The 23911-nt window shown below is 44.3% G+C and overlaps 1 protein-coding gene across 1 annotated transcript in view; it reads left to right on the top strand.

Moving 5' to 3' along the window:
• The first annotated feature begins 1109 nt into the window (after window positions 1-1109).
• Window positions 1110-23911, top strand: part of LOC147457075 (leucine-rich repeat protein 1-like) — a 37902-nt gene continuing 15100 nt past the window's right edge. The window contains exons 1-2 of the mRNA XM_086512095.1: window positions 1110-1266; window positions 1413-1545. Of these exons, the coding sequence (XP_086368221.1) occupies window positions 1200-1266; window positions 1413-1545 (200 nt within the window). The 5' untranslated portion in view covers window positions 1110-1199. The remainder of the gene's footprint in view (window positions 1267-1412; window positions 1546-23911) is intronic.

The raw sequence follows: 23911 nt of genomic DNA, 5'->3' as shown, positions 1-23911 counted from the left end.
ATCTCTCTCCATTAAGTAAACTACTCAATTATCTACTTAGCTACGCCTCATTTCCTAACAAAAAGTGTTGGTGTAGGCTCTCAACTTCTTAACAAGCTTGGAGAAGGAGATGGAGTTCTTGCACTTGGCACTTCACACAATGAGGGTGTGTGTGTATGTGTGTGGAAGAGTATACCCCCCCAAGCTAGCCCCCAAGTTGCATGGTCGACCCCCTCTTTTTGGCCTTGCTTGAAGCTCATTGACTCTCTCAAGCCTAGCCAATCTCACAGGCCTGGGTCATAACTAGGAATAGGGATAGTCCTTGGGGATGTGTTTGACTTTTTGGAACACCTCAAGCTCCTCAAACACCTTAGTCATGAAGCACCTTAGTCCTCAAGCACCTTAGTCAGAAAGCATGACAAGCACCTCAAGCTTGGGCCAGGTTCCCACCTCAAGCACGGCCCTAGCTCCATTAGCTAGCATTGCTCTTTGATAGACCATCTCTCATTTGGACCCATTGACTTTGGCCTCGTGTCGAGATAGATCCATAAGCACATGTCTATATTCTAACTCTTGTTCTCGTTGATTCTCCCACATTAAGTGAACAATTTAATATGAGAAAATCATTTGGGTTAGTTAGATATTAGATTCTATGATATTTGTATGGCACTTTTGCATGACGTGCACTAAATACTTTTCGATTTCAATCTGTGATGTTTTATTGCAAGACGTAATGCTTAACGTTTTACATTGCTTTTTTGTATCTTGACTCAAATATCAGCTCGTAGATTGAACAATCAAAGAGCATCGGTACAACACTGTAGAGCTATAAAGCACTTCATTTCTTGTTGTAGTTCACTGATGCTTCAAAACTCAACTACCTCTCTCAAAAATCATCCTTATAATCTATATTAATTGATGTCAAACTAGCCACGGTCTTGTTTCCTTTAGTGCTAGATGCTAAATGTCAATTTGCATATGTCATGTTATATTCGTGCTTACTATCCTTGGTATCTATGCTTCCGCATCGTCTACTTTGACAAGATCCCCTCTAAAAATGAGGGTGTCAAATTTAGACGTCCTTCCCTTTCGCACGTGTGAACAGGGCTTGAGGCAAAAAGAGTGGCAGACGTTTGAACACTCCACTAACTTCATGTCAGTGAGGTAGTAGGTAGTCTATTTTGAAACGGGAAAAGAGCAGGTAGGATCGCTTCCAGGCTATGGCGTCCCGTATTCTTCTGCTGCTCGCGGTTGCCTTGCTTCCGTTTGTAGCCTGCAATTCAGAAGGTAGGTCTTGCTGATCTACCTTGCCGATGCTTGCTCGCTACTGGGTGTTGTCTAAGCTCGTTTGCTCGCGTGTTTGTTTGTGCCCGCATGTGCACTGGTCGTTTTGAGCTGCGTGCGCTTGTGTGTATGTATGGTGTGCCTTTCAGGTGATGCTCTTCACGCATTTAGGAGGAGCCTCTCGGACCCAGACAATGTTTTGCAGAGCTGGGATCCGACCCTCGTCAACCCCTGCACTTGGTTCCATGTCACATGCGACAAGGATAACCATGTGACCAGAGTGTGAGAACTCGTACTCTTGTTTGATGCTTCTTGTAGTTGTATGGTTTTTTTGTTGCGCTCCATTTTTTTTTTTGTGGTTTTAATACTAAGCTGCATGTAGAAAAATTTCCAGGTAACTTGACTAATTTAGAGCTAGTTTCAAGATTTATAGGTGGGCTTACACCAATACTAGTTTTTTTTCGAGCACTGACAAGGTCTGAAGGCTTCTTGTATTTGTGTCTTATGTTTCAATACTGGCAGGGTTTTGGGAAGTTGAAACAAGCATGAAAAACTGTTCTCCAAACCATTTCTCAAATAAACAAGGGAGACTATAATGTACACTGAAAGTCAAGGCTTTTAACGTAGAAGCTCACATACAAGAAAATATGCACCCGATTTAATGCCATTGTTTTTACTGATGGAAGGTCAGCCACACAATTTGGGTACTGTGTATTGAATGAGACATATACTGTCCTCTATTTTCTTTAAGAAGTGCCAGGTGCCCTTCATTAGGTATAATGTGACAGTTGATGTGGCATGCTGACATGGCAGCACCATGGTGGTGTTGGATATCAACACTCGGGCCCTTGTCAAGATCAAAAGAAATACTTATCTGACCAAAAGCTCAAGAGCGTGACCAGAATTGCTGGCTGCTGTTTTTGGCAGAGTTAGTAGAAAGCCCCTAGCGATTTTTTAAGATATTAGTTTTGGGAGCCAAAACAGCGTAGAGGGTACTTAGATTTTCCACAAGGGTGTGGTATATAAGAAAGCGCGGTTTTGGTGATCATCAACACATCAGTTTGTAGACCCATTGCCATCAGCTGGAGATCACAAGGAGGACGCCAATTCAGCCAGCGATCTATACCAGCTTGAAGACTCAAGACCAGCAGATGTCAGGGAGCAGACATTGTATGTAGCAAATAGTCTCTCGACCTGTCTCTGAAAGGAGATCCTTGTATCTAGCACAAGGACGTATTCTATGGTTGAAAAACTTGCACCAACATGCTAGTCTTTCTCTTTCTCACTCTGTAAGGAGATCCTTGCATGAAAACATGGAACGGGCGTTCCGTGGTGGCCCTAGTGGGCCGTTGTTACCTTGTTGCCCCTTTTCACCATATTGTCGTATTTTTCTTTGTCGTAATGGCTGGCTGCCTGGCTGACCTGGAGTTTGGGGGTTATTTAGGTGTGGGTAGGTATAGGGGAGAGTGTGTGTGTGCATATGCAGGGTCTATGTGACCTTGTGAAACGGTGTTTGTTTTGGGCATAACGCTTGGTGTGTGTGTGAGAGAGACTGTCATGCGCTTTGTGAGCTTTCAGCCGCTGCACACTCTGTGCCCCCTCTGCCTCTCCGAGCCTTGCGCGACTGCGTGAACTGCCTGCTCTAAGCACCCTGTCCTTCCGTTTGCTACAGTCAGCTCTCAACGTAGAAGGTTGTGGTTGCGCAGTGGACCAGCAGAGCTCTATTCAGATTGCGCTCTGAATTGGTGCGTGTGTGTGAAGGCCGGTCTTTAGTATCAGCGCTGTGTGTGTGTGTGGTGGGGGATTTGGGTGTGGTAAGTTCTTCTGCCACTCGTCTGTCGCGCGACTTTGTTCTTCACAACATCTACCCTGTGCAGGGGCCCAATGTGACATGAAACGTTTCGGGGTTTCGTGCGTTTTGGGGTTTCGTGCGTTTTGGGGTTGTGAGGTTTCTGAAACGTTTCGTTTCGGGGCTCAAAGAAAGCGAAACACATGTTTCGTTTTACATGTATGTACCTATAATTATACATTGAATATACATATAAATTTACCTGTCAAAACATGTGAAATACCAAAATCTGGATATGAGACTTGAGTCACAAGTAAACAAGGTATCGAGTTTGTGAAGCGGCCTGGCTCTAAAAATCCCCAGATGGGTGGTTTAAGGTCAACTGGTCAAAAGGGGGCTCAAAAAAAAAAGTCGATTCGTTTCGGTTGTTTTGCCGTTTCGGGGTTTCAAAGGGTCGAAACGCGTTTTTATGTCACATTGGTGCAAGCCCTTCACAGCGCGCCGGTGGTTGAAAGTTTGATTTCCCTTGCACGCAGTCCTGTCGTTTTGTGTGTGAGAGAGAGGTGTGAGTTTGAGTGTGTATTTGTTGGTTCTGTAGAATCGTTAGCTCTTCAATTTGATTAAAGTTTTCAAGCAGCAGGTTTCTGTACAGCCAGCCTGTGTGTGTCTGTCTGTGTCAATAGTCAATAGGAGTCAAATATCAAAACCCCCCAAAAAAATGTGTGTGTGTGTGTGTGTGTGTGTGTGTGTGTGTGAGCTTCACATGGATTCGACTAATCAATGTATATACAAGCGTCGGAAAGCCATGGAATCTTCAGATATAGATGCTTTAAGCCTTATCAAAGAATGTTTGCATGAGGACTTTGAGGATGCACCTCAAGCCTGGGAAGGGTCCGCTTTTGTCATTGAAGTGTGCATTCCTATACAGGAGCTTATGGATCCTGTTGCTCAATATGCACTTAACGCGGTGATTCTTTTTTTTCTGGGTAGAATGCCTACGGCTCATGATGTAGGCCAATTGGTTGATTTCCTACTCAAATGGCAAGCAATCCGAGGGGTTTACTTTGGCGCGCGAGGGTTCTATGAAGTCTTGCTGGCCGACATGGATACTCGGAATGCTTTGCTTGAAATGTCTCCTCTTTTTTTCAATACATAGATGACTCATGTACTGCCCTAGGCTCTCACCAAGGACTATCAGAGTCTCATTCATCACAAGTGTCCTGTCTAGGTTGACGTGGTCGACTTTCCTCGCACTTGGCGTCACTTTCTTCCTTTGTTGGCTGCTTAGCTGGGCAAAGTCATTTGCCCTCCTAAGCTGGATGCAAACACAAACCGTATGTGGGACACAAATTTCCCCACACTAGCGGGTATTCGATGGATTCTGGGATGTAGTGGTTGGAAAGCGTCCATTTAAGCTTAATTGTGGCAAGTTTGCAAATTCTTGCTTCCGTTATGGTAAATTTGGTCATATGCAGTTTGAATGTTTGGAACCAAATCTGCAACCACCTCCTTCAGTCGTCCCTACTCCTCAACCTCGCTCACCTCCGAAATCTTCTACTGAGGTTCAAACCAAAGGTGCTTCCACCTCGTCCCCGACAGCTAGGGGGCACAGCTAGGGCGAATTAAGGTAGAGGGAAACAATTATAATTGTCTGCACTTTCTGCTTCTTCAAATATTAAAGACAAAGGAAAAGAACAGGTTTCGACCCCACAAACTTGGATAGTGCCTAAGAAACTCGCTAAAGCTGTTACAGCCCGTATTCCGACATCTTCTCATAATTATGTGCCCCCTTTGAAGAATGTTGCTCATAAAAAACTCCCTTGTAATGACAACACTTCTTTGGCTGAAGCTTGGGACAAGGTGGTTCGCTCTTATCAGGAAGTTGTTACAGGAGAAGCCTCTTCATCGCAAGGTGCCTTTATTTTCAATCATGCGGGTCCGGCCTTGACCCACCTCCTCAGGTCCCTACAACTGGGGAGGATGTGTCGATGGACACTAGTACTTGAGTTTTCTTCTTCTTTTCCCCGTTTCCTCGCTCACTGTATATACCATATAGAATGCATAGTTCTTTGAATTGCATCTCCTATAACGACAAGTGGCTGTAAGGTGCAGCGGAATGAACGTTAAACTTTGCTCAAGATGAGTGCTCCGAACCGTGCTCAAGGGTTCCTTTTACTTACGGAAGGGAGAGCTTTCTGTTCCTTTAGTGAGAGAGTGCAATGGACACAAACAAAGTGGATGAACATTGTGAATGAAGGTGCTGAGATTGAGAGATAGAGAGAGAAGAATACGACACCGAAAGTTGTCAAGCCCTCCTCCGAAGGCCCCACTCTCTATGGCGAGATCGGTCTACTTATGATTGCAGACCTCACATTGTGAAGTTTTCGTCCGAGTTACGACCTGTTGATATTGTGCTAATTCTTTCTATCTTTTGTGGTGCGTATGCCCTATCAACTACCTTTTCTTTTGTGCTAATTTTTCCAATTTAACGCTTCTCTTAGTGCTAGGCTTCATTATGGCTGAGTCTGCCCTTGATCTCCGGAGTCATGACAGAAACTCAGCACGCTGAACTTTGTGTTGATGTATGCTCATGTGTGTGTGTGTGTGGTGTGTGTTGTGTTTGGGAGCATATGTTTGTACCTAGTTCTACACCCACTATTGGGCACTGACGATGTTAGTGGGGATGTCGTGGTATTTAGTCAATACTATGCATGATGGAGCTGATGGTTATATTGTCTCGTGGGTGACTACCATGAGTCTATACCTTGCACTTTCCTTCAAGGGTGAATCTGGGTATATCCTGGATTCATCTAGGTATATTTTTTAGTCGTATAGCGGACATGCAGACCTCACATTGTGAAGTTTTCGTTCGAGTTACAACCTGTTGATATTGTGCTAATTCTTTCTATCTTTTGTGGTGCGTATGCCCTATCAACTACCTTTTCTTTTGTGCTAATTTTTCCAATTTAACGCTTCTCTTAGTGCTAGGCTTCATTATGGCTGAGTCTGCCCTTGATCTCCGGAGTCATGACAGAAACTCAGCACGCTGAACTTTGTGTTGATGTATGCTCATGTGTGTGTGTGTGTGGTGTGTTGTGTTTGGGAGCATATGTTTGTACCTAGTTCTACACCCACTATTGGGCACTGACGACGTTAGTGGGGATGTCGTGGTATTTAGTCAATACTATGCATGATGGAGCTGATGGTTATATTGTCTCGTGGGTGACTACCATGAGTCTATACCTTGCACTTTCCTTCAAGGGTGAATCTGGGTATATCCTGGATTCATCTAGGTATACTTATGATTGCACAAATCCCTACAATGCTTGGACTTGCCGACAATGTCGAAGACGATGAGGATGACGACGACGGGCTGAAATCTGCAAAACTTTATCTGCTGAATTTTGACTCTATGTCGGTGACGATGTCGATGATGACGATGCGATGACGACGTGCTGAAAACGCTGGTTTCACCTGCTAAAAATGCTGGATAGCAAGGCTGAAAATGCTGATTTGATCTGCTACAAAAACGCTGATTTCACCTGCTGCAAAAACATTGATTTGCTCTACAGCAAACACTGGACAGCAAGGCTGAAAACGCTGTGGCTGCTGATGTAAAAACGCCAGCAGATCAGGCTTGAAAACGCTGGCAGATCTGAGGTCTCGATGCGAGGATCTGTTGCGGGTTCGGGCGTTTTTGGTGCTTCCCAGATCAGCCAAGATGACGACGTGCTGAAAACTCTGGTTTCACCTGCTAAAAACGTTGGATAGCAAGGCTGAAAATGCTGATTTGATCTGCTACAAAAACGCTGATTTCACCTGCTGCAAAAACGTTGATTTGCTCTACTGCAAACACTGGACAGCAAGGCTGAAAACGCTGTCGCTGCTGATGTAAAAACGCCAGCAGATCAGGCTTGAAAACGCTGGCAGATCTGAGGTCTCGATGCGAGGATCTGCTGCGGGTTCGGGCGGTTCATAGATGCTAATGGCTGATGGCTGTATTTTGAAAAACGTTGGCTGATCTGGGAAGCACCAAAAACGCCAGGCTGTCTGTTGGGGGAGGTCTTGCTGAGAAGGTGCTTGTTGAACAGTGGGTTCTTGCTACCTCTTCTGCCAGAAAGTGCTAGCGCTAGGTTTGCTTATGTACAAACTTAGCAAAATTGCCCTATCTACTTTCCAACAAAAGTCACTTAAAAATAATAAGTGAAAAATGTCAAAAATAGGAAAAATAGGTCTATGCACTGTAAAAATGCTCCTGATCGGTTTTGATGGAAATCTGATGATCATGTTGTGTGCAACCAGAGGATATGCATCTACCCTAAGTGTCTGGACATGCACGGTCTGCGAACAGACTCACAAAAGTGCCAGATCACTTCCTATTCTAGACTGACTTGGCTGAATTGAACCCTGGTCATGCTGTAGCTTGTCCACGGACACATAGGGTTGGATGTGTCACGTGACATCCCCTCCTTTTCAAAGTGAGGTACTGGTATCAAACCGTATGGCGTCGAGGGAGATCGCCAACAGGGTCTGGAATCTTGGAAAGAACTCTTCGCCGGTCCACTCTGATGTGTGGATCATGCGATACTTGAACTTCATAAAGGTCTGCAACGCTTGCTTCTTTGGGCTGCGCCGAAAGCGACACAGGTATCTTCAATGCTTCCACTTCGTCTATAGTCATGCGTCCACCTTCATCAAGAATCTCCGAAGCTGAAAATTCCTGAAACCACATCCAACACAAAAACATGAACATACCTATTCCATATAAAGTGAATGGAAAAAATCTTGTCTTCCTCAAAGATTGTGCATGCAATGTAGATGAACAAATAGACGGAGTGCCAAACCGTTCACCACACACACGCAAACAATGAGATCGAATCCTCTCTTTTTGATCTAAATCAATCAACTGTGGCAAATCACAATGGACATGCCCATGCTTGATGCTCAATCTGTCTTGTGGTCTTTCAAAAACTGTGTCATGCCAAGGAAGAGACATGGATTGTGACTTCCTTGAATGCAGACTTTTTAGCTTTTCATTAGAAATCCGCATACATCCGTGCTTATCCATGAGTGAAACGTGCTCAGCGTACAATATGTCATGCCTAGGAAAAGGGATCACATAAAGATGCTGACTAAAAACAGGAAACGATCACGAATGAGACACTCGTATAATGCGTGCTGACTAATCATGCGAACACATAATACTTCTTGTGAGGGTTCTTTGGACCTAGGCTCGAGAGCCAAGATCGGTTCTTCATGGTTGATCGAATCTTCCTGGGGGGGTTCTGTGGACCTCGACTAGAGAGCCAAGATCGATTCTTCGTGATCGATCGAATCTGCAACGAGGTTAGCTTCGCTAGAAAAAGCATCAACTAAACCATCATCCTTGTGAACAATCACGTCTTGATCATACAAATCATCATACTCGTGAAAAAACACATCTTGATCATCATGCATATCATCATGCTTGTCATTGTCATCCAAATCATCATGCGTATCATTATCATTCAATTCATCATGCTTATCATCATGCAAATCTTCATGTATGTCGTGCTTTGGAGAAGAAGAGACTGAGAGAGTCTCCTTCTCCTGATTCTGTTCAAACTGCGTCTGCACAATTGAAAAGAGTCGCAAGAACTCTTTCATGTGTTGGTTGCTCTTCTCTTTTCTTGCTTTGTTCTCGCGATCAAAGTCTGCTTCTCTTGCTTTGTCTTCCAAGCGTGCTTGCTCGTACTTACGCTCGACGGCTGCCAATCTTTCTTCGCGTTCACGTGCTATGGTTGCCATTCGTTCTTCGTATTTACGTTCTATGGCCGCCATTTCTGCGTCGCTTTCTAGCTTACTGTCCGTCATCATCTTGTCGACAGCTGCCATAGGATCTAGTGCAATTTTTGGCGTAGATGGGGAAGGGTCGGAAAAACCTCCTGGTGGGGAAAATTCTTCTTTGCCTTTCTCATGCTCATCACCTCCAAGCGAAGTATCCATTCCGCTTCGAGTGATGACCATCCACTGAAGTCTTGGGTTCTTGTGGATTCTTTAGATTTATTAGCGTCAAGCTTAAGACATGTTCTTTTTATGTGACCCTTAATGTGACAATGAAAACAACGACCTTCCTTAGAATAAGTGCTTTGCTCTTCCAACGTGATGTATCCTCGTAAAATTCCTTGTGCTACCTTTTCATCTGGAGTGAGCTTAGGTTTAGCAATTGTGTTAGCTTTACCTTAGGTTCATTTTGAGAGTTCTTTTCTGAGAGACTATTGGAAGATTGGTTAGAAGAGTTAACGTTCTTGCCATATGGAGGGTTCTACGAAGTCTGAGTATCACTCAAGGAAAGAACCACAAGAATCACAAGAATTTTTTTTGCTTGTTGCGGTCGCACGAACCCAAGTTCACTTGGGCGTGTCGATTCCTAATCGTGTTTTTGAAGAGTGATAGGAATTTCAAGAAAGAAGGGCTTGTCCAGCCTCCCCTTGTGTCTCTTTTCACTCATTGAGAGCGGACCGTGCACTTAGCGGCCGACCAATCGACGTGAGGTGGGAAAAAGCAACCTTAGTGTGAGCGCAAGGCCGCCAAGGGGTGCGTTCGCGGAAAGGAGTAGAACTCAGGTGAAGAGAAGATCCTTCTCAAACACGATTTGCAAGCAAAAGAAAACCTCAAGAACCTCAAGATCCTCAAGACCCCCAAGAACCAAAGTTCCTCGTGAACTTAAGAACCCAAGACCCTCAAGAACCTAAGTTCCTCGTGAAGTTAAGAACCCAAGACCACAAGAACCCACAAGAACCCACGACTTCAGAACGATCATCACTCGAAGCGGAATGGATACTTCGCTTGGAGGTGATGAGCATGAGAGAGGTGAAGAAGAATTTTCCCCATCAGGAGGTTTTTCCGACCCTCCCCCTTCCCCATCTACGTCAAGGATTACACTAACTCCTATAGAGTCTTTAGACCAGATGTTTATGGAAAGAAAGTTAGAACGCAAAGCAAGAAATGCAGAAAGAAAAACAGAAATAGATCGCATACATGCAGAAAGAATGGCAGAAATGGAACATAGACACACAGAAAGAAGAGCAGAAAGAAAGAAAGCCAAAGCATTCCAAGAACAGAGCAACCGACACAACAAAGAGTTCTGGTGACTTTTTTCTCAAGTTAAGGCACAGATGCAAAAGATTTGGGGAAAGGAGACTCTCAGTCTCTTCTACTCCCAAGCGTGACATAGGATTTGCATGATGATTTGACGGACAATGATTTGCATGATGATAAGCATGATGATTTGGATGATAAAGACAAGCATGATGATTTGCATGATCAAGATGTGATTTCCCACAAGCATGATGAGTTGCATGTAGAAGGTGTGATTGTTCACAAGGATGATGTGTTAGTTGATGCTTTTTCTAGTGAAGCTAACCTCGTTGTAGATTCGATCAATCACGAAGGATCGATCTTGGCTCTTGAGCCTAGGTTCAAAGAACCCTCACAGGAAGTATTATGTGTTCGCATGATTGATACGCACGCATTGTTCGAATGTTTTATTCGTGATCGTTTCCTGTATTTTAGTCAGCGTCTTTATGTGATCCCTTTTCCTAGGCATGACATATTGTATGTTGAGCACGTTTCTCTCATGGATGAGCACGAATGTATGCGGATTTTTCATGAAAAGCTGAAAGTATGTATGTAATGAAGTCACATTCCATGTCTGTTCCTTGGCACGACACAGTTGTAGAAAGAGCACATGAAAGTATGAGCACCGAGCGTGGGCATTTCCATTGTGTTTTGCTAAAGTTGATTGCTCTAGATCATAAGAGAGATTTGATCTCATTGTTTGCATGTGTGTGATGAACGGTTTGGCACTCCGTCTCTTTGTTCATCTATATTGCATGCACAGTCTTTGAGGAAGACGAGATTTTTTCCACTCACTTTACATGGAATAGGTATGTTCATGGTTTTGTGTTGGAAATGGTTTCAGGAATTTTCAGCCATGAAGATTCTTGAAGATGGAAGAAGCACGACTCTAGACGAAGATGACGAATCGAAGGAGCCACACAAGACTGTCGCTTTCGGCGCGGCCCAAAGAAGCAAGCGCTGCAGACCTTTATGAAGTTCAAGAACCGCACAACCCACACATCAGAGTGGGCCGGCGAAGAGTCCCTCATATGATTCCGGATGCTATTGGCGATCTCCCTCGAAGCCATACAATTCGGTACCAGTACCTCACTTTGAAAAGGAGGGGATGTCACGTGACACATCCAACCCTATGTGTCCGTGGACAAGCTACAACATGATCAGGGTTTAGTCAATCCAGTCAAGTCTAGATTTAGAAGTGATCTGGTACTTGTGTGAGTCTATTTGTAGACCGTGTATGCCCAGTCACTTGGTATAGATGCATATCCTCTGGTTGCACACCTCATTCCCATCAGAATCCATTAGAATCAGATAGGGGAATTTTCCAGTGATTTTAGCCTATTTTTCCTATTTTTGATATTTTTCACTTATTAATTTAAGTGACTTCCCAACATAAGTAGGAAGGACAATTTTGCTAAGTTTGTATATAAGCAAACCCAAGTTAGCACTCAATGGTAGAAGAGGCAGAAGGAGCTCCCCGCTCAACAGGCATCACCTACTCTTGGGCACTGACGACGTGAAGTAGGGATGTCATAGCTGTTGTCCAAGCGATGCATGATAAAGGTGATAATCTTACTCTTCTTGTTTGGACAAGCAACGAAGTTGAGATCACATATTGTCAAGTTTGGTTCTTTGCTCTTCGTAGGTTTGTAGTAGTATCCATTTTCGATTTCGTATTTAGCTTACCTGAGGACTTAAGAATGTGTTTCTTTAGAAGAAGTTGTGTGAAGTTTGATTTCTAGCATTAAGTTTTTAAGATGTCTTATCCTTTTTTTTTTTGCTTAAAGTTGAGTACTTGTTTTAAGCGAAATACGTTGCGTCAACTTATTTTACACATGCCTTTTCTAAAACATTTTTAAGTTAATAATGTTTTGTTTTATCTAGTTTTGTTTCGTAGCAAACAAAGTGATTTAGTTAGTTTGTTTGTTTGTTTTTGTTTTTTTCTTTTCTTTTCTTGTGTCCCTTGCTTTTATAGTTTTATAAGTGCTTTATTCCCTCCTATAATTCGTGAGTTCAGACTATTCTGAACTTAGGAAGGTATATCTTCTCAGCAAGAACCCCGCAGCACCCATAAGCACTTGGCGTTTTCAGCTTTGCCGTCATCGCCAACATCAAGCCTAGCATTTTGGTATCACCAACAATCCCCCTAGCCCCTGGCGTTTTCAGCCTTGCTATCATCGCCAGCAGTCCCCAGAAACCCAGCGTTTTTCATTAACGCTACGAGGCAGATCAGCGTTTTCCATTTTCAGCCCTTTTTGCAGCAGATGGTTCAGCGTTTTCAGCATTTAATACAGCAACAGATTCAGCCCTAGAGACTTGCAGAGTATCGTCATTTTCAGGCCTCAAAAACGCAGCCAAAACAACAGTTTTCAGCCACCCAAAACAGTCCCAGATTTTCAGCCATAGCGTTTCTATGGACAGCAGATAGAAGACCGCAGATTTCAGCCCTAGAGTTGTCGTCGTCATCCCCGTCGTCGTCACCGGCATAGTCCCAAGTTGCATTAGTTTCCATGCATCGTCGTTGTGCCACTTTGTGCAATCATAAGTAGACCACTCTCGCGACAAGAGTGGGGCCTTCGGAAGAGGGTTTTACAACAACTCTGGTGTCGTATCTCTCTTCTCTCTTTCTCTCAGTCTCATACACTTGCACGCACAGTGTCCATTCACTTCGTTTGTGATCATAGCATTCTCTCACTAAGAACGGAAGTCATTGTACCACTTTGTGCAATCATAAGTAGACCACTCTCGCGACGAGAGTGGGGCCTTCGGAAGAGGGTTTTACAACAACTCTGGTGTCGTATCTCTCTTCTCTCTTTCTCTCAGTCTCATACACTTGCACGCACAGTGTCCATTCACTTTGTTTGTGATCATAGCATTCTCTCACTAAGAACGGAAGGCTCTACCTTCCATAAGAACAAAAGGAACCTTGAGCACAGTTCGGAGCATTCATTCCGTTGCACCTAACATCGAGGAACTTGGGTTCTTGTGGATCTTGGGTTCTTGGTTCTTGGGGGTCTTGAGTTCTTGAGGTTCTTCTTTCGCTTGCAATCTGTGTTAGAGAAGGATCTTCTCTTCACCCGAGTTCTGCTCTTTTCTGCGGTTACAGCCCTTGGCGGCCTTGCGCTCACACCAAGGTTGCTTTTTCCCGCCTCACGTCAATTGGCCGGCCGCTAAGTGTACGTTCCGCTCTCAATAGTGAAAAGAGGCACAAGGGGAGGTTGGACAAGCCCTTCTTTCTTGGGTTTCCTGTCACTCTTCAAAAACACGATTAGGAATCGACACGCTCAAGAGGACTTGGGTTATGTGCGACCGCAACAAGCAAAAAAAATTCTATGGTTCTTGTGGTTCTATCCTTGAGTGATACAGAACACTGACAAAGCTTTGATACCAATGTAAGTTGCAGCGGAATGAATGTTGAACTTTGCTCAAGATGAGTGCTCCGAACTGTGCTCAAGGCTTCCTTTTACTTACGGAAGGGAGAGCCTTCCGTTCCTTTAGTGAGAGAGTGCAATGGACACAAACAAAGTGGATGAACACTGTGAATGAAGGTGCTGAGACTGAGAGATAGAGAGAAAAGAATACGACACCGAAAGTTGTCAAACCCTCCTCCGAAGGCCCCATCCTCTGTGGCGAGAGCGGTCCACTTATGATTGCACAAATCTCTACAATGCTTGGACTTGCTGACGTTGTCTAAGACGATGAGGACGACGACGAGACGGGCTGAAATCTGAAAATGCTAATGGCTGAAATCTGCAAATCTTTATCTGCTGAATTGTGACTCTATGTCGGTGACGATGTCGATGACGACGATGCGACGATGACGTGCTGAAAACGCTGGTTTCACCTGCTAAAAACGCTGGATAGCAAGGCTGAAAACGCTGATTTGATCTGCTACAAGAACGCTGATTTCGTTTGTTGCAAAAACGTTGATTTGCTCTACTGCAAACACTGGACAGCAAGGCTGAAAACGCTGTGGCTGCTGATGTAAAAACGCCAGCAGATCAGGCTTGAAAAGTTGGCAGATCTGAGGTCTCGATGCGAGGATCTGCTGCGGGTTCGGGTGGTTCGTAGACGCTAATGGCTGATGGCTGAATTCTGAAAAACATTGGCTGATTTGGGAAGCACCAAAAACGCCAGGCTGTGTGTTGGGGGAGGTCTTGCGGGGAAGGTGCCGGTTGAATATTGGGTTCCTGCTGCCTCTTCTGTTGAAAGTGCTAGGGCTAGGTTTGCTTATATACAAACTTAGCAAAATTGCCTGTCACGTGACACATCCAACCCTATGTGTTCGTGGACAAGCTTCAGCATGATCAGGGTTCAGTCAGTCGAGTCAAGTCTAGATTAGCAATGATCTGGCACTTTTGTGAGTCTATTTGTAGACCGTGCATGCCCAATTACTTAGCATAGATGCATATCCTGTGGTTGCACACAGCATGATCATCAGAATTCCCATCAGAATCCATTAGAATCAGTTAGGGGAATTTTCTAGTGCAGTTAGCCTATTTTTCCTATTTTTGATATTTTTCACTTATTATTTTAAAGTGACTTTCCAACAAAAGTAGGGAGGGCAATTTTGCTAAGTTCATATAGAAGCAAACCCCAGTTAGCACTCTTTGGTAGAAGAGGCAGCAGGAGCACATGCTCAACAGGCACCTTCTTGGCAAGAACCCGCAGTACCCCCCAAGCCTGGCGTTTTCCTCTCCATGAGCCTAGCGTTTTCAGTTTGGGTCTTCACCATCGCCAGACACTCCTATTGCTTGGCGTTTTCCAGCATTGCTTGGTCGCCACAGTATCCTACAGCCTAGCGTTTCCAGATCGTCCTCAAGCAGTACGAGATCCCTAGCGTTTTCAGCTTTGCATCATCGCCAGTAGTACCAGATCTTCAACGTTTTTACTAACGCTACAAGCAGCCGTCAACGTTTCCATTTTCAGCCGGAATTGAATCCTTTGCTGCAGCGTTTTCAACATTCCCCACAGTAGCAGATTCAGCCCTAGAAGCATTGCAGAAGATCTCCATTTTCAGCCCTCGAAAACGCAGCCAAGACAGTCATTTTCAGCCACCAAAACAGCCTCGAAATTCAGCAGATAGAAGACCACAGATTTCAGCCCTAAAGTAGTCGTCGCCATCACCGTCGTCGTCACCGCCATAGTCCCAGATTGCATCAATCCATTGCATCGTCATTGTACCACTTTGTGAAATCATAAGTAGACCACTCTCGCTGACGAGAGTGGGGCCTTCGGAGGAGGGTTTTACGTCGTCTCTGGTGTCGTATCTCTCTTCTCTCTCTATCTCTCAGTCTCATACACTTGCACGCACAGTGTCCATTCACTTTGTTTGTGATCATAGCATTGTCTCATTAAGAACGGAAGGCTCTCCCTTGCATAAGAACAAAAGGGACCTTGAGCACAGTTCGGAGCACTCATCTCAAGGAAAGAACCACAAGAATTTTTTTTTGCTTGTTGAGGTCGCACGAACCCAAGTTTGCTTGGGCGTGTCGATTCCTAATCGTGTTTTTTTGAAGAGTGACAAGAATCCCAAGAAAGAAGGGCTTGTCCAATCTCCCCTTGTGTCTCTTTTCACTCATTGAGAGCGGACCGTGCACTTAGCGGCCGGCCAATCGACGTGAGGTGGGAAAAAGCAACCTTGGTGTGAGCGCAAGGCCGCCAAGGGGTGCGCCTGCGGAAAAGAGTAGAACTCGGGTGAAGAGAAGATCCTTCTCAAACGCGATTTGCAAGCAAAAGAAAACCTCAAGAACCTCAACATCCCCAAGATCCCAAGAACCCAAGTTCCTCGTGAACTTAAGAACCAAAGATCATAGTGCATGGTCGTCACGCGAAGCGGAATGGATACTTCGCATACAGGTGATGAGCATGAGAGAGGCGACGAAGAATTTTCCCCACTAGGAGACTTTTTCGACCCTCCTCCTTTGCCATCTACGCCACCAAGTGTACCAAACCCTATGGAGGCAATGGTCAAGTATATTATGCCCATGATGGACAAATAAGAAGCAAATTGCCTTGCTAGAGATCGCGAGCAAGAAGCAAATCGCCTTGCTAAGGACCGCGAGTAAGAAGCAAATCGGCTTGCTTTAGAACCCGAACGCGATGCACGCAAAGAAAGAAAACAACAAAGAAAGGCGGAAGAGGTAGCGGAAGCGCGGCCTTGGAGATTGAGCGTGAGGCTCAACGAGAGCTACGCACTCAAGAATTGATTCGACAAGTACTTGCCTCAAAGACCGAACCACCCAAAGATCGTGGGAGTTTCTCAAGTGGTGCAAGCCACGATGCGGATTCCAACCATCCAGTCACAGAGAAGTTGACTTTCAGTAAGTATGACGGTAAGATGGATGCTACGGTTATTCATTCTTGGTTGCATCAATTTAATGCTTATTTTGCGACAATTAAGAAGACAGGAAATAAAGTTTTGACGGCAGTTATGTACCTTGCCGGTGATGCCATCAATTGGTACCACGCATGGCAAGAGGCACAGCTAGCTGCGCACCTAGAGGAAGCCGATGGATTCACGCCCTTTTCCTTCAGTTGGGCTGATTTCCAAGACAAGCTCAAGGCGCGGTTTATGCCACCTCAGTACCTTGCACGATTGAAGGACGACTGGTGCGCTCTCAAGCAAAATGGTATGCCGGTTGTCTTTTTCTAATCGTGTTTTGCAGCTAGCCACTCAATTACGAAAATCGAATGATGAGCGCAAAGAGGCTTTTCTCTTTGGATTGGACGAGTATATCAAGTACGATGACGAGGTACTCGATCCAATCGATCTTAACAAGGCGGTAGCGATTGCTCTCGCACAGGAGATGAAGCACAACAAGGGAAAGCCTAAGGAGAACAAGGCTTCCACAAGTACCTCGCAGACTTCTCAGAACTCTCAGAACGGTAAGAATGGTAACTCTTCTTACCAATCTTCCAACAATCTCTCAGAAAAGAATTCTTCCAATGAATCTAAGGGTAAGGCTAACACAATTGCTAAACCTAAGCTTACTCCATATGAAAAGGTAGCACAAGGAATTGTAGGAGGATACATCACGTCGGTAGAGCAAAGCACTTATTCTAAGGAAGGTCGTTGTTTTCATTGTCACATTAAGAGTCACATAAAAAGAACATGTCCTAAACTTGAATCGAATGAATCTAAAGAATTTAGAGCACCCACTTTCTTTGTCAATGCAATTAATGATAACATGAGTATGCCCCAAGTTTCTCAGGACCCTCTCGTTGATGATTCTCTCATTAAACGTTATGGTTGTACGTCGGGGCAGCGTTTTGTCATATTGTTTGACCCAGGTAGTATGCATGATGTGATCAGTTCCTCTCTTGTTGAGAGAGCCCACCTCAAAGTTAGTCCGAGATCTCTTATCGAGGTCTCTGGCTTCCGTCCCGGTATGGACGCTCTCATCACGGAGGAGTGCCTTGATGTGTTGTTTGCAATTCAACAAACTACCTTCACTAGAAGATTTATTGTTTCTCCTCTCTCAAGATGTGATATGATTTTGGACATTCGTTGGTTTCGTGATAATGACGCTCTCATCTAATTTGCGGCTAACACTATAACTCTCAATGCCGACAGTGATTCTCCTATTGTCATTGATGGAGAGGACATTGTTCATTCTCCATCTCTCATTGCTAATATGCATGACAAGATTGAACAGATTCATGCGACGGAGACTCTGTCTCTTTTTCTTCAAAGCATGACACATAGGATTTGCATGATTGTGATCAGCATGATGATTTGAATGATAATGATGAGCATGCTGACAAGCATGATGATTTGCATGATCAAGATGTGATTTCTCACAAGCATGATGAGTTGCATGAAGAAGCTGTGATTGTTCACCAGAATGATGTGTTAGTGGCTGCTTTCTCTATCTCTAGCGAAGCTAACCTCGTTGCAGATTTGATCAATCACGAAGGATCGACCTTGGCTCTCGAGCTTAGGTCCAAAGAACGCTCACAGGAAGTATTATGTGTTCGCGTGATTGATACGCACGCATTGTTCGAATGTTTCATTCGTGATCGTTTCCTGTATTTTAGTCAGCATCGTTATGTGATCCCTTTTTCTAGGCATGACATATTGTATGTTGAGCACGTTTCTCTCATGGATGAGCACGAATGTATGCGGATTTTTCATGAAAAGTTGAAAAGTCTGTATGTGTCACATTCCACGTCTCTTCCTTGGCATGACACAGTTTTCGAACGAGCACATGATACTATGAGCACCAAGCATGGGCATTTCCATTGTGGTTTGCTACAGTTGATTGATTTCGATCAAACAGAAAAGATTCGATTTCATTGTTTGCATGTGTTTGATGAACGGTTTGTCACTCCGTCTCTATGTTCATCTACATTGCATGCACAGTCTTTAGCGAAGACGAGATGTTTTCCACGCACTTTACATGGAATGGATATGTTCATGGTTTTGTGTTGAAAATGGTTTTAGGAATTTTCAGCCAAGGAGATTCTTGAAGAAGAAGGCAGCATGACTCTAGACAAAGTTGAAGCATTGAAGGAGCCACAGAAGATTTTGTCTTGCTTTCGGCGTTGCCCAAAGAAGATGACTTTGCAGACCTTTATGAAGTTCAAGTACCGCACGACCCACACATTAGAGTGGGCCGGCGAAGAGTCCCTTCGAGGATTCCGGATGCTGTTGGCGATCTCCCTTGATGCCATACAGTTCGGTACGAGTACCTCACTTTGAAAAGGAGAGGATGTCACGTGACACATCCAACCCTATCTGTCCGTGGACAAGCTTCAGCATGTTCAGGGTTCAGTCAGTCCATTCAAGTCTAGATTAGCAGTGATCTGGCACTTTTGTGAGTCTATTCGTAGACGTGCATGCACAGTCACTTAGCATAGATGCATATCTTGTGGTTGCACATAGCATGATCATCAGAATTCCCATCAGAATCCATTAGAATCAGTTAGGGGAATTTTCCAGTGCATTTAGCCTATTTTTCCTATTTTTGACATTTTTCACTTATTATTTTTAAGTGACTTTCCAACAAAAGTAGGTAGGGCAATTTTGCTAAGTTAATATATAAGCAAACCCAAGTTAGCACTTTCTGGCAGAAGAGGCAGCATGAGCACATGCTCAACAGACACCTTCTCGGCAAGAACCCGCAGTACCCCCCAAGCCTGGCGTTTTCCTCTCCATGAGCATAGCGTTTTCAGTTTGGGTCTTCACCATCGCTAGACACTCCCATTGCTTGGCGTTTATCAGCATTGCTTGGTCGCCACAGTATCCTACAGCCTAGCGTTTCCAGATCGTCCTCAAGCAGCAATGTTCGGGAAAAATGTGTCTCAGCTTAATATCGTGCCGTTTTCAATTTCAAAAATGCCGGTTGAAGGCAAGGTGAAAAGGAGAAACTCCGTCCCAAAATAGAGAAAATTAATGGAAAAACCGAAAAATAACCCTAATTTTCTAAAATTTCCTCTTGGAAAATTCAAGAAAGGGAATTTTGTATGTTTAGTAAAATGAATTTTCTCGAACACTGTCAAGCAGTACCAGATTCCTAGCGTTTTCATCTTTGCATCATCGCCAGCAGTACCAGATCTTCAGCGTTTTACTAACGCTACAGGCAGCCCTCAGCGTTTCCATTTTCAGCCGGAATTGAAGCCTTTGCTGCAGCGTTTTCAGCATTCCCCACAGTAGCAGATTCAGCCCTAGAAGCATTGCAGAAGATCTCCATTTTCAGCCCTCGAAAACGCGGCCAAAACAGTCATTTTCAGCCACCGAAACAGCCTCGAAATTCAGCAGATAGAAGACCACAGATTTCTTCCCTAAAGTCGTCATCGTCATCACCATCGTCGTCACCGGCATAGTCCCAGATTGCATCAGTTCATTGCATCGTCATTGTACCACTTTGTGCAATCATAAGTAGACTACTCTCGCCGACAAGAGTGGGGCCTTTGGAGGAGGGTTTTACAACGTCTTTGGTGTCGTATCTCTCTTCTCTCTCTATCTCTCAGTCTCATACACTTGCACGCACAATGTCCATTCACTTTGTTTGTGATCATAGCATTCTCTCATTAAGAACGAAAGGCTCTCCCTTCCATAAGAACAAAAGGGACCTTGAGCACAGTTCAGAGCACTCATCTTGAGCAAAGCGCAAACAATCATTCCGCTGCACCTAACATTGCCCTACCTACTTTTTAACAAAAGTCACTTAAAAATAATAAGCGAAAAATGTCAAAAATAGGGAAAATAAGTCTATGCACTGTAAAAATGCTCCTGATGGGTTTTGATGGAAATCTGATGATCATGTTGTGTGCAACCAGAGGATTTGCATCTACTCTAAGTGTCTGGACATGCACTGTCTGCGAACAAACTCACAAAAGTGCCAGATCACTTCCTATTCTAGACTGACTTGACTGAACTGAACCCTGGTAATGCTGTAGCTTGTCCACGGACACATAGGGTTGGATGTGTCACGTGACAATGGCGGCTTACCTGGCACTATGTACATACATGTAAAGCGGACATTGTGGTTCTTCAAGAGCATAACTAGTATCAATTTGCAAGATAGACTTCTTACTTTGCGGGCTACTGGATAGCTTATGCAGGATCAGCTGGCCATTTTGGAGTGCTTATACTTGTTCGACATGAACTCTTTCCGACCTTGGTTTTCAATGCTGGGAGATGGATGGTCATTCAATGTATTGTTAATGGGGAAGTTTTCGAATTTGGAGGATTATATGCATACACAGTTTCTGTAGATAGGGCACGGTTGTGGAGTGCTATCTCCTCTTATTGTTGGCGTTCCAATATGTCTTTCTCTACGGGGATTTTAATAATGCACCAAACCTTGCGGATAATAGTGGCCATTCTCACATGCTTCATATGGAATGGCAATCATGGGACCAATTTATGTCAACATGTAATGGGCTTGATTTGTGGCCGTTTTTGCATGCGACTGATCCAGGATTCACTTTTCAACATAATGCTCAATCTATGTATGTAAGGTGCAGTGGATGTGAATGTTGAACTTTGCTCAAGATGAGTGCTCTGAACTGTGCTCAAGGGTTCCTTTTAATTACGAAAGGAAGAGCCTTTCGTTCCTTTAGTGAGAGAGTGCAAATGATCACAAACAAAGTGGCAAACACTGTGAATGAAGGTGTTGAGATTGAGAGATAGAGAGAAGAATATGACACCAAAATGTTGTCAAACCCTCCTCCGAAGGCCCCACTCTCTATGGCGAGAACGGCTTACCATTGATCGCACAAATCTCTACAATGCAACGGACTTGCCGACGATGAGAATGGCGATGAGACGGGCTGAAATCTGAAAACGCTAAGGGCAAATCTTGTATCTGCCGAATTCTCACTCTATGTCGACGTCGACGACGGATGACGATCTGCTGAAAAGGCAGATGCTGAAATGTGCGAATAGCGGGCTGAATTTGCAAACATTGGTTGTCCTGCTGATCCAAAAACGCTAGGCTGAATGGCTGGGATTTGCTAACGCTAGGGCTAATGTAAGTACAAAACGCCAGGGCTGAATCTTGTAGCAAAACGCTAGGCTTGATCTGATGAAGAAACGCTAGCTGTCTTGCCGGGAAGTCTTGCTTAGAGGTGCTCTGTTGGACACTCGGTCCTTGCTGCCTCTTCTGCCAGATAATGCTAGCGCTAGCTTTTCTTATATACATGCTTGGTCAAATACCCTACCCGGTTTCCCAACAAAGTCTCTTATTAATAATAAGTTAAAAATGACTAAAATAGGGAAAATAGGTTTTCTGCACTGTAAAATGCTCCTTATGGAATCTGATGGTAGTGCTGATGATCATGGTGTGTGCAACCAGAGGATATGTTGCTAAATTGGCTTTATCTGACATAAAAATAATTATAAATGAATTATTGGATTTATAAGTGAGGGTTTTCTCGCTTGGAACACCAAGAAAAATAATTCTAAATGAATTATTGGAATTTTAAGTGAGAGGGTTTTTCTCACTGGAGACATCCGAGCATAGAATATTCCTAGTGCGTGATTCAGAGTAATGAGGTGAGCACTGTGAAAGGGAATATCTGTAAGGCCACCAAGAATGGGTACTTCTAATACGTCACATCGAATGGGTGACAGGGAGCATCGAAAAGAAGTATCCGACCATTCGGGAACAAACATCTCTGATGCGTCATAGGATGGGTGACATAGAGCATCGTTAAGGAGATTGTACCGTAAGTTCGGTAGGAAAGGACTAGGTGATGGATATTCCTGATGCGTCACAAGGTGGGTGACGGGTGCATCGAAAAGGGGATATCCATAGTCAGAAGGAAGTTCCGAACTGTGTTAGAATTGTGCACAAGGAAAAGCAAGCACTTGAATGAAGATTGGTTCAGAGAAAACTTTGAGGAAAAACAAATGCTTTTTGAGATAGCGGGATTGCCTTTCGGGAAAGCAAATGCTTTCCCGTGAGGAGGTCTACGTCTGCATTGCAACTGTGTATGTGATTGCATCCAGGGACGCCTGGGAAGTGCTGTGAAAGCATTGTTTTTAACTTATAAGGTTTTATTGAGTTTTTGGGCAAATTCAGACTATTTTTAAAATACAGCGGCCTCCCACTTAATAAGTAGGCAACCATTGTTACCATATACATGTGGTAGCGATGTGTGTGAACACATCAGGACCGCCGGGGCATTTTTTCCCTCTTTAGGAGGTTTTTTCCCCCGTGCATTGTATATACGCCCATCACTCTAGGGCTATCTATCTTTCCATTGCACTCTAAGTAACACACTCTCTATTGTGTGCCTCGAGCTTCCTTCGTCTTCTCCAAGTTGTGTGCGTTTCTCTGCAACCCTAATTCCAACAATTAGTATCAGAGCAGGTTACGTCCTCCCGGGCTTAGTCGCCAGTTGCTCCAGCACACGCCTGCTCACTTTCTCTGATTACAGTGAGGTTTGGCGAGCGTTCGCAGGTCGACAAATATTTCGGGTTGACTCGTAGAGCTCAGTCTGCTCAGATTTTTGATTCGGGTTCATTTCAGCCTCCGTTTCCACTACAGGCAGGTCTGCATAGGCAATTTCGTCATTTTGTGCAGAATTTCTGTTAGTGCCAATTTTTGCATAACAGGTGCCTTATAGTCTTCTACGGTTTGTGCTATATAGCACGTGTTGTTCCCGTTCCGTTTCTCCTATTTTCGGGCAGTTTTCACATCAGGTGCAACATTTACCATGGCTGACAACAACAACACAGATGTGTTCAAGATGTTTGCTACTAAGGACAGGTTGGATGGGGACAATTACCCTATGTGGGCTTATATGATGCAACACGTTCTTGTGTCAAAGGGCGTCTGGAATATTGTGCAGGGCATTGATGTACGTCCTGGTTCTAAGGATGTAGGCGATGTTGAGGATGTTGGAGGTCTTGCTGCAAGGATGTGGACAATTACCCTATGTGGGCTTATATGATGCAACACGTTCTTGTGTCAAAGGGCGTCTGGAATATTGTGCAGGGCATTGATGTACGTCCTGGTTCTAAGGATGTAGGCGATGTTGAGGATGTTGCAGGTCTTGCTGCAAGGATTGCTGCTGTTAGAGTTGTTTTGCCTACGGCAGAACAAGCTTGTTGGGATGTTAAGGATGCGCATGCTGATGCATTGATTGCGTTGTCTGTGAAGCGCACCATTGTTCTTCACATCCGTTCAGCAAAATCTGCAAAACAAGCTTGGGATATTCTAGCAGGTCTTTATGCAAGCCGCAATGAGGCTAAAATTGCTTTGCTGCGTAAAGAGCTGGAGTCAA

This window comes from Adiantum capillus-veneris, chromosome 5 (assembly GCF_014529385.1).
Source record: "Adiantum capillus-veneris isolate H3 chromosome 5, ASM1452938v2, whole genome shotgun sequence".
NCBI classification, from domain to species: Eukaryota; Viridiplantae; Streptophyta; class Polypodiopsida; order Polypodiales; family Pteridaceae; genus Adiantum; species Adiantum capillus-veneris.
Note: the sequence above shows the minus strand (reverse complement) of the source record. Positions and strands in the feature narration are given on the sequence as shown.